General features: G+C 62.6%; 4 protein-coding genes across 4 annotated transcripts; 1 reads left to right on the top strand and 3 right to left on the bottom strand.

Annotated features, from left to right (window-relative positions):
* Window positions 1-3,327: 3,327 nt before the first annotated feature.
* AMSG_02450 (uncharacterized protein) lies at window positions 3,328-4,556 on the top strand (the record flags this gene model as incomplete). The annotated part of the gene is made up of 2 exons (XM_013905537.1): window positions 3,328-4,495; window positions 4,540-4,556. 2 exons carry the CDS (start codon window positions 3,328-3,330, stop codon window positions 4,554-4,556), a joined length of 1,185 nt encoding a protein of 394 aa, XP_013760991.1.
* On the bottom strand, window positions 4,497-7,464 carry AMSG_02449 (STE/STE7 protein kinase). Its single transcript, XM_013905536.1, has 2 exons — window positions 7,398-7,464; window positions 4,497-7,111 (listed from the first exon to the last, which is right to left on the bottom strand). The coding sequence occupies exons 1-2, from the start codon at window positions 7,456-7,458 to the stop codon at window positions 5,088-5,090; spliced, it is 2,085 nt and encodes a 694-aa protein (XP_013760990.1). The 5' UTR covers window positions 7,459-7,464; the 3' UTR covers window positions 4,497-5,087.
* Window positions 7,465-7,502: 38 nt separating this feature from the next.
* AMSG_02448 (thymidine kinase) lies at window positions 7,503-8,904 on the bottom strand. The gene is made up of 4 exons (XM_013905535.1): window positions 8,789-8,904; window positions 8,563-8,683; window positions 8,300-8,393; window positions 7,503-8,075 (listed from the first exon to the last, which is right to left on the bottom strand). Exons 1-4 carry the CDS (start codon window positions 8,835-8,837, stop codon window positions 7,650-7,652), a joined length of 690 nt encoding a protein of 229 aa, XP_013760989.1. The 5' UTR covers window positions 8,838-8,904; the 3' UTR covers window positions 7,503-7,649.
* Window positions 8,905-8,910: 6 nt separating this feature from the next.
* On the bottom strand, window positions 8,911-12,256 carry AMSG_02447 (transportin-1; the record flags this gene model as incomplete). The annotated part of the gene is made up of 2 exons (XM_013905534.1): window positions 8,911-11,653; window positions 12,185-12,256. 2 exons carry the CDS (start codon window positions 12,254-12,256, stop codon window positions 9,101-9,103), a joined length of 2,625 nt encoding a protein of 874 aa, XP_013760988.1. The 3' UTR covers window positions 8,911-9,100.
* Between the last annotated feature and the right edge of the window lie 131 nt (window positions 12,257-12,387).

Raw genomic sequence — 12,387 nt, 5'->3', positions numbered from 1 at the left:
ATTCCGCTTCCTCTTCCTCCTCCTCCGCCTCCTCTCCCCGCTCCATCTCACCCCCACTCCCCATCCCCGACCCTGACTCCCATACCCCTCAACCATCACAAGCCATACTACCCATTGTCCAACCAATACCAATCCCGGGCTACCCAGCCACGACCCAGCTCCCTCTGCTGCCCCTGCCTCGTCGACCACCAGCCGTCAGCCGCCGCCCGCTCGCCCTGCCAGCCCACCTTCATCACCACGTAGCTCCCACCCACTGCCAGCTACACAACCCACGAATACACCCAAGGTCATCACTCGCCACACACTAGCTCCAGTACCAATATCGCTGTCATCGACACCCATCTTCCTCGGCTCATTTCCGCGTAGACTTGTTTTGCCTAGTCGGTTGAGCACGCCCTCGACCGCCCCACCCCGCACACGTCCCCCACCACACACATTGCAAGATATGGCCAATCTGATTTCACTACTACCCTACTACATGCCCACACTACCCCCAGGCATAGTCTCCAATCTACAACTGCTGTATTCCAGAATCCGAGTTCCGCCGGCTCGGGCCCAACTTGTTGGCCTGGTGTCGTTTCGAAGGTGCTGACCCCTCCTCCCCGGGCCCATCTCCGACCCCCACTCCCGAACCTGTCCACCCACAACCACCACACCCACACTACACATACGCACTACACCTGCAAACGTATCCACTCACTCTCTGCTCCCCGATATCTACATCGGCCGACACCATCCCGTCAACAGCATGGCTGTCCGTCGCCTGCTGCTCGCCGCCGACCGCCGCCCGCCGCCAACCGACCACCGCCGGCACCACCGAGAGCACGCTAGCCATCGACGGAGCATCGGAGGCTATGCATACGGAGAGCCAGATCATTGGCAATGCCTACCAGTTTGCTCTCCAACCCACTTCTTCCCTCCCTCCTCCGGCCTTGCCCGTCACCCTCCCTCCTCCGGCCTTGCCCGTCAAAGCCCGCGCCGGCCTGCTCGTCGCCAGCCGCCCCAACTGCCGATCACCGAGCCAGACGATGAGACCACCGGGCTGGCCAAGACGAGGAAGAACAAGAGAGGGCAAGGGCGAGCGATATTCAATGCAGTGGTGGGCCAGAGTGCAGTGGTCTGCCTCGTCGTCCAATCCCAAGCTCTCGTCTCCATCGACGTCCATCTCAATTCAATCCCGTCCGCCCTCCTCCTCCTGCCGCCCAAGCCGCTCCACTCTCATCAACCACACCCCACACACATCCATCAGCCGTATCATACCCACCTTCATCAATGCTCAAGCCCAATCGCCATTCCTACTGCCATTTCGCCCGTCACGACCCTACGTCACGACCCCCTCATCCCCCCTACCATACTCATTACCACCCGTCACCACCAACCACCACCCCACCCCTACCCACCACCATCACTATCATCCTAGCCGCAACCACCACCCCTTGCCATGGCCACGCCCACCACCATCCCATCGCGCACCCCGCTTCCTCTTCCTTCTCATCCTCCTCCTCTCCCCGCTCCAGCTCACCCTCATCCTTATCCCCGACCCCGACACTGCCACCCCTCAACCATCACGTGTTTTTCTGTCCATTGTCCAGCCAACAGCAATCCCGGGCCACCCAGCCCCGATCACGCCCCCTCAGCTGTCCCCTCCTCGCCGACCACCAGCCGCCAGCCGCCGCCCGCTCGCCCGTTCAGCCCACCTTCATCACCACCTAGCTCCTTTCTACTACCAGCTACGCTACCCACAACCTCACCCAATGTCATCACACACCCCACACTATCACCAGTACCATTATCGCTATCAGCGATACCCATCGACCTCGGCTCCCTTGCGCGTAGACTTGTTTTGCCTAGGTGGTTGAGCACGTCCTCGACCGCCCGACCCCGCACACGCCCCCCACCACACTCATTGCAAGATTTGGCCAATCTGATTTTACTACTACCCTACCACAGACACATACTACCTCCATGCATTGTCTCCAATCCACAGCTGCAGTATTCCGGAATCCGAGTTCTGCCGGCTCAGGCCCAACTTGTTGTCCTGGTGTCGTTTCGATGCTGCTGACCACCCCGCCCCGGGCCCATCTACGACCCCCACTCCCTATCATCTCCACCCACAACCACGACACCCACACCACACATACGCACCACCCCTGCAAACATAGCCACCCACTCCCTGCCCGCCGATACGCACATCAGCCGACGCCATCCCGTCGACAGCATCGCTGCCGACCGCCTGCTGCTCACCACCGATCGCCGCCCAAGCCGACCCGTCCACCGCCGGCACAACCCCGATCAGGATAGGCAGAACACGAGTATTGTATGATTTACCCGTGGATAGTGAGACAGGTGGCAATGACTATCAGTCCCATACCCTACCTCCTTCTCCCCTTCTTCTCCCCGCCTTGCCCATCCTGCCCCAGCCCACCTGTCAACCAACCCAGCTGCTGGCCGGAGGACCGCCAGGACAGACAAGGCCAGTGGGCTGTACAGGGCAAGGGAAGGAGGGCGAGGGAGAAGAGATAGAGGGTGCAGTGGTAGTTAAGACTGCAGTAGTCTGCCGCCCGATCTTGAGTCCTGTTACCCGTGTCATCGTCTCCTATCGACTGCTCACTGGCCAGCAACTCGCCGCCCGCTCGCCCGCCCGCTCAACCACTCACAGCCAAGCCAGATCAAGCTAGATCAAGCCCAGCACGACCTGTTGCTGGCTATACAGGGGGAGTGGCTGGTGTGGTCACAGGAAATGGAGGTGAGTGGGTGTAGATGGCTGGAGTGAGATGGTTGTGATGGCTATGGCTGCTGTAGCCAACGCTGCTGCTTTGAGCCGAGGCCGAGTCGAGCAGCGAGCGATCGAGTCACGGCCAGCCGCTCGTCGCTCAGCCACTCGCCGGCATGGGCGCCTTGCTGCTGCTGCTGCTGCGGGAGAAGAGGAAGCCCAATCCGAGGCGGCGATGTCCAGGTTAGTGATAATGCTGATGCTGATGCTGAGGATAGTGACGGGGATGGGGGATGGCGATGGCTGGCGATGGGAGTGATGGTTGAGGCGGCGGCGCTCATGGTTGCGATGGCGGAGGACGACCCGAGGCGGTGACCGTGGCTGAGGACGAGGCTGCGACTGCTGAGTAGAGAGAGGGAGGAGTAGAGGGATGTGACGAGGGAGACGTATGATTGATCCATGCATCGCAAACAAGCCAGCTACTGCGTATCACCATCGGCACCGCATCGCTTCCGGGCGGGCCGAAGAAAGCGACAGCCCAGACGAGCGACCGGGCAGGCCGAATCGGCTTTCTGACTGTCGTACCCGCACACTCCGCTGGCACCTCCCCGGCCATGGCCACCGCCGCCGCCGCCTACCTGGCCACCCTAGCTTCTATTCCCAACCCCACCGGTGGCGAGCAGGTCCTGGTTGGCGCTCTCCTTGCCGCTCTCGACAACCTCGGTCTTGCCGACCACGCCTCGTACGACCCAGACCACGGCGTGTGGCTCCGTGTCCCTTCTCGCCTTGTCGGCTCGCTCCTGGCGTGCCCCGACCTTGCCACATGGGCTGCTCCGTTCCTTGCTGACCTCACCCCGCGGGCCTCGCGAGTCTCCGTCCTTCTTGTGGCCCACACTGATTCGGACGTCTTGACCAAGGCTGGCTGCCGCGCTGCCCGGCTCGACGACGATGGCACCAGGCTCGAGCTCCCGCGCGGCGAGGCTGGTCTCGACGACAAAACCGGACTTGCGGCCATCCTTGGTCTTCTCGCTGGCCTTTCCGAGGCAAGCGAGGCCTGTGACTTGTCGTCGAGGCGGTCGCCACCGCTTCGCCTCTTTGTTCTCTTCTCCATGTACGAAGAGGTTGGCCAGACCGGCGCTATGAACTTACCGGACACGCTCCTAGCCTCCGGCCGGCCCAACTACACCATTGTTATCGACCGCATGTCGAACCGCCACCCGCTCGGCACCCGCCGCCACGCTGTCACTGAATACTGCGGCGTCCCGCTACTTCCCCCATTCGAGCTCTGTATCCATCCGCCGCTTGTCGATCTGCTCGGCATCGCCTACGCGTCGGCCCCTCTCGAGCTGCCGACCTGCCCCTCCAAGTACTGTTCAGATGCCATAGAGTTTCGCGGACGCTTCGATGCCGAGATTGTGCTCCCTGCCCTATGCGATGCGCTTGCCGACTTGCCCGCCTCGCGATGGCTGCGGAAGACCTGCGACGCTGCGAACAAGCTTGCCCGCGTCTACCGAAAGTCGACCGCCGCCATGCGTCGCCTTGTCGCCGATGCGCCCCGCGACGTCCGCGTCTGTTCCTACCGCCGCAAGCCACGCTCGACTCGATACGCTACCCTTGCTGCCATCTACGACTTTCTTTACCTTCCGCGCGACATTCCGTCTCGCCACGTTTGCCTTTCAGACTTGTCGTCGTCGTCATCGTCGTCGTCATCGTCCTCATCCGCGCCGTCGCCGCGCATCAAGGCTCCGCTCTACCGCCTCCTCTCACGCAAGCTGCAGACACGTCTCTCATCGCAAGTTGTTAACCTATCCATGGACTACGACGAGACGCGCGGAAGCTTTGACCTCGCAGAGTTGGACGAGACTGTGATCCTCCTCCGCCGCACGCTCTACCTCGCCGCTCGACCGAGTTCCCGCAAGTGAGGGTCCTGCTGCGACCTAACGCTTCCGTCCCTGCTTCGACCAGAACACCGGAAAAGTGCCCTGGTTCCGCCGCAGCGTCCGACTTGGTGACTTGATCGACGTTCGCTTGCCATGCCGCCGCGACGGCATCCGCCGCGCTGCCTCCGCCTGCTCCGCCCACACGTCATTGGTCGCCACCACCACGTCACGCTCCGAGACCGGACGCAACCGCCGCGGCGAGGTCAACAGCGTCTCGATGTATGCAAGGTCGATGCCGGTCGAGTTCGATTGCGTTGGCGTCGCTGACCCGGATGAGTGCGTCGTCGCCGTCGTCGTCGTCGCGTCCATCGGCGGGAAAGCATTGTCATAGTGGACGACCGCCACGTCGTCGAGCGAGTTTTCCGCAGAGTGCACCAGGCCGCGCTCCGACGGTGGGGTGCGGATCGGCGAGACAAGCGGCGACCACATCGCCATCAAAGCCGACGTGTCTGACCGCGTCGTGTCCAGCGGCGTCGGGTGCCCGTACGCCTCGTCATCGGGATACAGGACCGCCATCCGTGCCCGCTCGATCGCGTCACGCTGCAACATGTTGGTCGTCCACAGCCGCAGCCGTGACCCGTTCGACTCGACGGCGTGGAGCATGAATGGCATGTCGAACAGCTGGACCGCAGACGGACGTGCCGCGGGTCCTTGGCCATACATGCGTCCACAAAGTCGCAAAAGTCGCGGGTTAGCCCGACGTCGCGCGGCATCCGAGGCGCGGACGACTCAACAATAAGCTGTGCCACGTCGAGGTGCGTCTTGGCCTCCGACACGTCGTACGGGTACCCATCGCTGGCCATCGCTGCCACGCGCAGCACCAGTCCGAGCGACCAGATGTCACACTTTTCGTCGTACACTTGCAGCTCAGAGTCCGACACCCGCCGCCGCGTGTCGAGCCGCTCCGGCGCCATGTACAGCTTGTTGCCGATCGGCGAGTGCGCCAGCGGCACAAGACCGCGCCGCGCTCGCTCCGGCTCGGGCAACGAGAGCTCAATCACTCCCTTGGAGTGCGCAGAGAGCTTGCCGCTCTCGCTCTCGAGCGACTTGGCATGCCCAAGGTCCGCCACCTTCGCCCGCCCGCCCGTGTTGAGCAGCACGTTCTCCGGCCGCAGGTCGCGGTGCATCACACACGCCGTCTGCAGATACCGCAGCCCGCGGAGGAGCATCGCTGCCATGTCAGCCAGTGGGCCTTCCGGCACAGGTCCCCATTTTTTGCGCACGCTTGCCAGCGACCCGAGGTCCATGTACTCCATGCACAGATACAGCCGCAGATACATGCCGTGTTGCACCACAAACGCGCCACGGAACTTGACAATGTCCTTGGACACCGACGACGTCGCATGCAAAAGCTTGCACTCGGTCAGAATCCGCCGCGACACGTGCTGGTTCCGTACGTCGTACTCGAGCCGCATCCGCTTGACGGCCACCAGCGTGTCATCCGCCGCAGCCCGGTACAGCGCCACCGTGCCAAACGCTCCCGACCCGAGTTCCTTAATCCTCCCACCCTCGCCCTTGCTGCCAAACACGTCGGCGTGCCCGAGCCCGACGTCGTGAACAACCTCCACAGACGCACGCTCGCCCGCCGGCAGCCTCTCGAGAAGCTGCTTCCGCGCCCGCCGCATCATCCGGCTCTGTACACGCTTGCTCATCGACGGCGAGAGCAGCGCATGCAGCCGCCGCGTCTGCGGCTCGTAGTACACAAATCCACCGTCTGACAAACACACATTGTTGTTGCAGTCGATCAGTACCCCATCCGCCATCATCGTCCCATCTGGCAGTGTCGACGCAAACGTAGGCGTTAGCACCGACGGCGGACGCCGCCTCCACGACGGCATCCGCTCGCTCGGCGAGCTTGACCCGGGCGTCGTCGCCGGCGAGTCAAGCGAGCTCACAGACGTCGACAGTGCGCGGAGTGCCAGTCGGCTCACTCCCTTGGGTGACCCCGACGCCTTCACCTCCACATGCAGCTCGCCGCCGCCTGACGAGCACGCGTCTTCGTCGCACGAGTCCGAGCTCCGCGTCAGTATCACTCCCGAGTTGGAGCTAGTTGACATTGACCCGGTCATCTCCGACGATGTCATCGACGACGCCGTAGTCGCTGGCGACAGGTCGTCTGCCACCCGTCGGTGGCTCTTGTGGACGAGCCCGCCGTCTGGTACTGCAAGCTGCCGCATTCTGCCCTCTGGTGCTTGTGCCATTCCGTCGTCGGGCCGCGCCGTCGGCGAGTTGGGCAAGCTCCGCATCTGCTCACCGGCTCCGGCATCCGCATCCAGCGGCAGGCTTCCATCCGATCCATCCCACGCCTCCGCGCCACAGCCGACCTTGCTCCACTCGCTCATAGTCTCCTCATCCACACCACTACTCGCCCTCCTCCCGCTGCCTGGCCCGACTTTGGCCTGCATCTGTTGTTCTCCATGACGCGCTCGGCCTCGTTGGCCTACGCCAGCCAACCCGTCTAGCCCACCAGCCGCAGTCAGACCGACATACCCCCAAACCACAAACCCCGTACACGTCCCGCACCCCCCATACAAAGACAAACACAAATATAAGTTCCCCACCCCTCCCCTCCCTCCTCCCCCCGTGTGCGCTGACCTCTCAACCCGCTGTGTGCGCTGAGGTCGTCGAACACGGCTCTGTTCCTCCCCCCTTCCCTCCCCCCCCAACACGGCACACTTCCTCCACGTTCCCTCCCCCTCCCCGTCCACCCTACCCCTACAAAAATCACCCTCGTGACCACGTACCCACTGCTGCTTGCTCTGGTTGTACTCGCGAGACCACAACCCGAGGCCGTGTCCCTCGCATCGGGTCGAGTGTTGTCAGCCCCGGTAAGTAGGGAGGACGGGCTAGGGCATAGAAGAGCATTTTTTTCTACTCACCCACAGCTACCGGGCACTGTACCGATGCCTGGCTCAGCAGCAGCACATAGACAGGCACTCCCATCAACGCATCCCTTTGCAAGATCATCTCGTTGTTTGTTGTAGTTATGAGTCGACCTACAGTGCCCGGCCCGACGACATGCCGACCGACATTGTGGTCTGCGGAGCTGCGCCCATGGAGATGATCTTGAGCGCCGCAGCCTGATCATCAACGACATGCGCGGCGGTCTCCTCGGCATCAGCCGCAGCCTCCTCGTACACCTTGGATGCCGGCAGGTTGTAGCACCGCCGGCAGACGGCGACGTACTTGTCAGCGCCGCCGATGACCTCCACCGCCGTCTCGGTCCCCAGCCGCTTCGAGAATGAGCCGGGCCCGTAGCACACCATACACACTGCGTTGAGCTTGGTCACCTCCTCCGCAAGCGGCACCAGCGCAAGGATATCTCCAAACGCCTTGCGCTGGAACGTGCCATCAAGCGCAGCCACGATCACCACCTTGCCCGCATCGGCCATCTCCTCCGCAAACGCCACCGTGTCCGGGAACTGCACCTCGCCCACAGCCAACAACCAGCCAAATCAACCCACCCGCAACATGTTAGTGACCTTCATCTCCTTCTCTGCACCCTGCGCCGCCGCCCTGGCCCCTGGCAATAGATTCCACGCAATGCCAAAAAGTGCGCAAAGGTTGGCGCCAACCGGTCAGCGGGCCGACGAGCCACTTTCAGCGACGGCAACCCACGCCCACCCTATCCATAGAGAGTACGTACAAACTGACCCTCGTCGATGGCCACAACCTGGGCATCAGCGACATATGCACGGGCATCTTCCAGACGCTCGCATGAGAACGCCTCCAGTGTTTGCCTATCCCCATCCATGCCCGGTTGACTGTGGTGAGTGCCCCGCGCTTCGCGGCTGAAGATTCTACCCATCACTCGGCGCGCTGGCCAGGGGGGGGGGGGGGGGGGGACGGGGACGAGGGGCTCCACAAGAGACAGAGAACATGGATACAGGTGGAAGGGGGAGTACGTACTTGTCGTGGGTCGCCACAGATGTCTCCGAGTACCGTGCGTCGGCGTGGTACTTGAGGAGGGCCACCCGCTTGTTGGCAATGGTGTATCGCTTGACCCGACGAAGGAGCTCAGTCGACTTGCCTGAGTTGGGGTATGAAGAAGGCAATTGAGTGAGTGGACGTGGGAGGCGCGGGAGAGGGGGAGAGGGAGGGGGAGAGGGGAAGGGGGCGCTGTTGTGTGGCGTACCCGAGAACATGGGGCCGAAGATGACCTGGATGTGGCCGCGGTAGTTCATTTGGTGATGAGGGGGGAAGAGAAAGAGTCGGGTGTCGGCGGGTGACGGGCCGAGGCGACGGCTCGCCCGACAACTGGCTGATGGCCGGCCAGTGGATAGTGACACCCTGTGGGCGAATCTGACTCGGTGGGCACGAGCGCCTGGGCAGAGGCCGGGGCAGAGTACGAGGACCACGCTACGGTGGATGAGCCTCTTTTGGCCAAGCAAGATGCTGGCATCGAACCCTCGGCCGCTGGCCCCCCGGGCTCACGACGGTCAAGCACTCAGTTGAGGCCGTAAAAGTTGAAGAGGGTGTCCTTGAGGTCGGGCGGAAAGTTGGCGTAGTACTCGGCCCAGTTGGCGAGGTCCATCGATGACTTAAAGGCAAAGAGGATCTGGCCAAACATTTCACGCAGATCGTCGGGCGGCGACTTCCACGAGGCAATGGCACCGCAGACGAGCGGAAAGTTCTCAGTGGCACCGTCCGGGTTGGCGGCAATCATGAGGCAGAGGCCGCGGAAGGCCGAGTCCTTCTCGGGATCATCAAAGATCGATGAGAGCGAGGTGCACCACGGCATCAGGAACGAGTCGAGGTGCGGGGCGACGAGGTCCGTGCAGTGGATGCCGAGCCGGCCGAGGGTGATGGCGGTGTTCTCGAGAAGCGAGCGCGAGGTCTTTGGCCGGTTCATGATGGGAATGAGCCGCTCGAGGATGGTGTTGACGTATGGCACGAGCGAGTCGCCCACCTGCATGGCAATCTGGCCGATGGCCCACACCGCGTTGTTACACACCGACGAGTGCTGCGGGTCGAGGTTCTGAATGAGAATCGGCAGCAGCTGCTCAAGGTAGCCACCCACAATGTGGATGACGGCCTTGGCAAGGTCGCCGAGGACGGCAAAGCCCGACTGCCGAACGTCAGCGACGTCATCGACCACGCACGCGCACACCATGTCCATCATCTTGGTCTCCACCACCAGCGGCTCAACCTCGGCGCCGATGGCGTCCACAACGCCGGCAAGCAGGTCGAGCGAGCAAACAAGGAACTCCTTCGATGGCAAGTCGTTGACCGACGACGGGTCGGCCCACGCGTTGAGCGTCTCGGACATGACCGTGGCGCACTGCAGGAAGACGGCCGGCGCGTAGTCAAGGAAGTACATGCCCACGGCCGACGAGACCGACGTCAGTGCCTCCATCAGCGGGAACAGTGAGGGGTCGTCGATCGAGACCGCCTGCCACTGCGCCATCAGCGCCGGGAGCAGAATCGCCGCGTACTCCTCACGCCGCAGCTCCTTGTTGGTGTTCTCGGCGAGCGCGCCAATGGCGTCATACAACAGCCGCCGCGACCGGATCTGGTACATCTCCATGGCCTGGACGTACGTGTTGAGAATGGCCGGAAACATCGGAATGAGGGCTGTCGACGCCTTCTCCTCTACCACAGCCAGCGCCGAGCACGCCGCCTCCTGCACCTGCTTGTTGCGGTCGAGGACGCGCCCCAGCAGCGCCTGCACAAACGGGTAGAGCGTCTCCTCCGGTTGCTCCATCCACACCACCCACTCGGCATACCGCGAGAGCGTCCAGCACGTGATCTTGCGAATGAGCGGAACAGGGTCCTCGAGCGTCACGCCGAGCAAGTGGCTCAGCGTCTCGGGTAGGAACTCGGCGAGCCCGGCGCCGCACCCCACCGAAATAGCCCCGAGCGCAAGAATGGCCGACTCGCGCTCGGACCACTCCTCAGAGTTCATCATCTCCATGATAACCGGCATGACGTGCGGGAGGAGCTCCTCCTTGAACACTCCCGCGAGCACGTCAATAGCCGCCGCCGCAGACTTGCGCAGGTTCCACTCGGCAGAATACTGGTCCGCTCCCTCTTCCTCCTCCTCGTCGTCCGAGAGCTGCTCGTGTCCGTGCGAGACCATGGCAGAGGCGTGGAACCGCGGCGCAATGTCTTTGGCAAGGTCCGGCTCGTGCGTGTCGTCCTCAAAACCGCCGAGCATGAGAAGGTCAAACTCAGAGTAGATCATGTTCTTGAGCAGGACCGGGACAAGGACGTCGAGCTGTGGCCGGATGAGCTTCTCGGCAACGGCAGCCTCGGCAAACGTCGCCCAGAACTCGCACGCCTCGAGCGCAAGGAGCTCGTCGTCCGATGCCGTGCACACCAGCATGTACTGCACCACCTGGTCCATCTGGTCCAGGAACAAGTCCGCACGCACCTCGAGCATCTGCACCATCGCGTCGCACACCATCCGCTGAATCGGTACGTGCTCGTCCGTCGCCAGGTGGTACAGACCTGCCACAAAGTCCTCCGCCACCTTGAGAAAGCCGGAAGACCGGAGCAGGATAAACTCCTTGACGCACGCCAGCGCGTTGCGCCGGATCTTGTGGTTCCCGTGCGTAAAGAACGCCATCCACTTGGGCACTAGGTACTCGAGCGCCATACCGTTCTGGAATCGGTGGATCTCATACGCATGGTCCGCGCAGAGCTTGCGCATCACCGACAGCGAGCCGACCACGTCGAGCTCGTTGTCCGAGTCACACATCGACGAGAGACCGTCGAGGAGCTCGGGCCATCCCGAAAAGTTGATGTTGTCGATGATCGTCGCAATGATCACGCCCGCAGTCGCCTGGATGAGCGCGTGCTCATTGCCAATCACCTGCACAACCTGCATCTTGATGTACGTTTGCACATCACTCGGCAGCCGCGTAAACCCGTGCATGACATTGCGCTTGAGGAGGAGCCCTGCCGCAGCCCGCACGTTCTCGGCAGCAGCCGTCATGTGCACAAGCACAAACATCAGATAGCAGTTGAACTCTTCCATCTGCTCGTACTGCTCTAGCCTCTATCTCGTCCACAGACCCACCGCAGCCATCGCTGTGAGTCCATACCCCCCTCCCCCTCCCTCGCCTCCCCTTCACCCCCCCCCCCCTTCCGCAAAAACATCCGCTCATGCCAGCTCCCATGACTTGCCCGCCATCCTCCGTCGTGCTGTGTCTTCCGCCCTGTGGTGCTCGAAGGAATGTCCCTTGACTTGGACCACAACCACGAGGGGGGTGGGGAGAGCCCAAGACTTTGGCGGCCACCGCCACCGCCGACCCGGTCTCACACAGCCATGCAAAGCGCCGCGATAAAGCTAACAACCACAATAGCCCCGCGCACACCTCAAGCTCGTGCCATGCCTGTAAAGCATTTCGCTAGCATGCTGCTGGCTTTGTCGCCTGTGCCTCGCGTGGGCAATTTCCCCCGTCGGCCGGCAATGGCCGATGGATGGCCATCCTCGCCGCACACACACACACTCTCTCTCTCTCCCCCTCGGGGACCACGTGCTCCAGCACGCCCGTGGGAGGCATGGTGAAGACGGCCAAGTACGCACCTGGTACACGTCATGGTGGACGCTTGTCGAGGATGTCTGTGCCATCTGCAGCAACTGGCAGATCTCTGTCATGATGTTTGCGTCTGGCTGCCACTCCATGTTGCCGCCGTCTCCTCGCAAGCCGAGTGTATCGCGGTGTGGCCAGTTTGCTCGAGTGGCCCGTTCTGGCAGTGTGGTGCGCAACCGCCTAGCAATGCCTTGCA

Source organism: Thecamonas trahens (assembly GCF_000142905.1).
Source record: "Thecamonas trahens ATCC 50062 unplaced genomic scaffold supercont1.9, whole genome shotgun sequence".
NCBI lineage: Eukaryota > Apusomonadida > Apusomonadidae > Thecamonas > Thecamonas trahens.
The sequence above is the reverse complement of the archived record's forward strand: the minus strand, read 5'-3'. Positions and strand labels throughout refer to the sequence as shown.

Excerpts from the sequence above, each read along its gene's own strand:
- AMSG_02449 (XM_013905536.1), bottom strand. The coding sequence starts at position 7,458 with ATGCGAGGGACACGGCCTCGGGTTGTGGTCTCGCGAGTACAACCAGAG. Across the intron at positions 7,112-7,397 it reads ACCAGAGCAAGCAGCAGTGG|ACGGGTTGGCTGGCGTAGGC; the intron begins GTACGTGGTCAC and ends CTGGTGGGCTAG.
- AMSG_02448 (XM_013905535.1), bottom strand. The coding sequence starts at position 8,837 with ATGAACTACCGCGGCCACATCCAGGTCATCTTCGGCCCCATGTTCTCG. Across the intron at positions 8,394-8,562 it reads TCTGTGGCGACCCACGACAA|GCAAACACTGGAGGCGTTCT; the intron begins GTACGTACTCCC and ends GGATGGGGATAG. Across the intron at positions 8,076-8,299 it reads CCATCGACGAGGGTCAGTTT|TTCCCGGACACGGTGGCGTT; the intron begins GTACGTACTCTC and ends GGCGAGGTGCAG.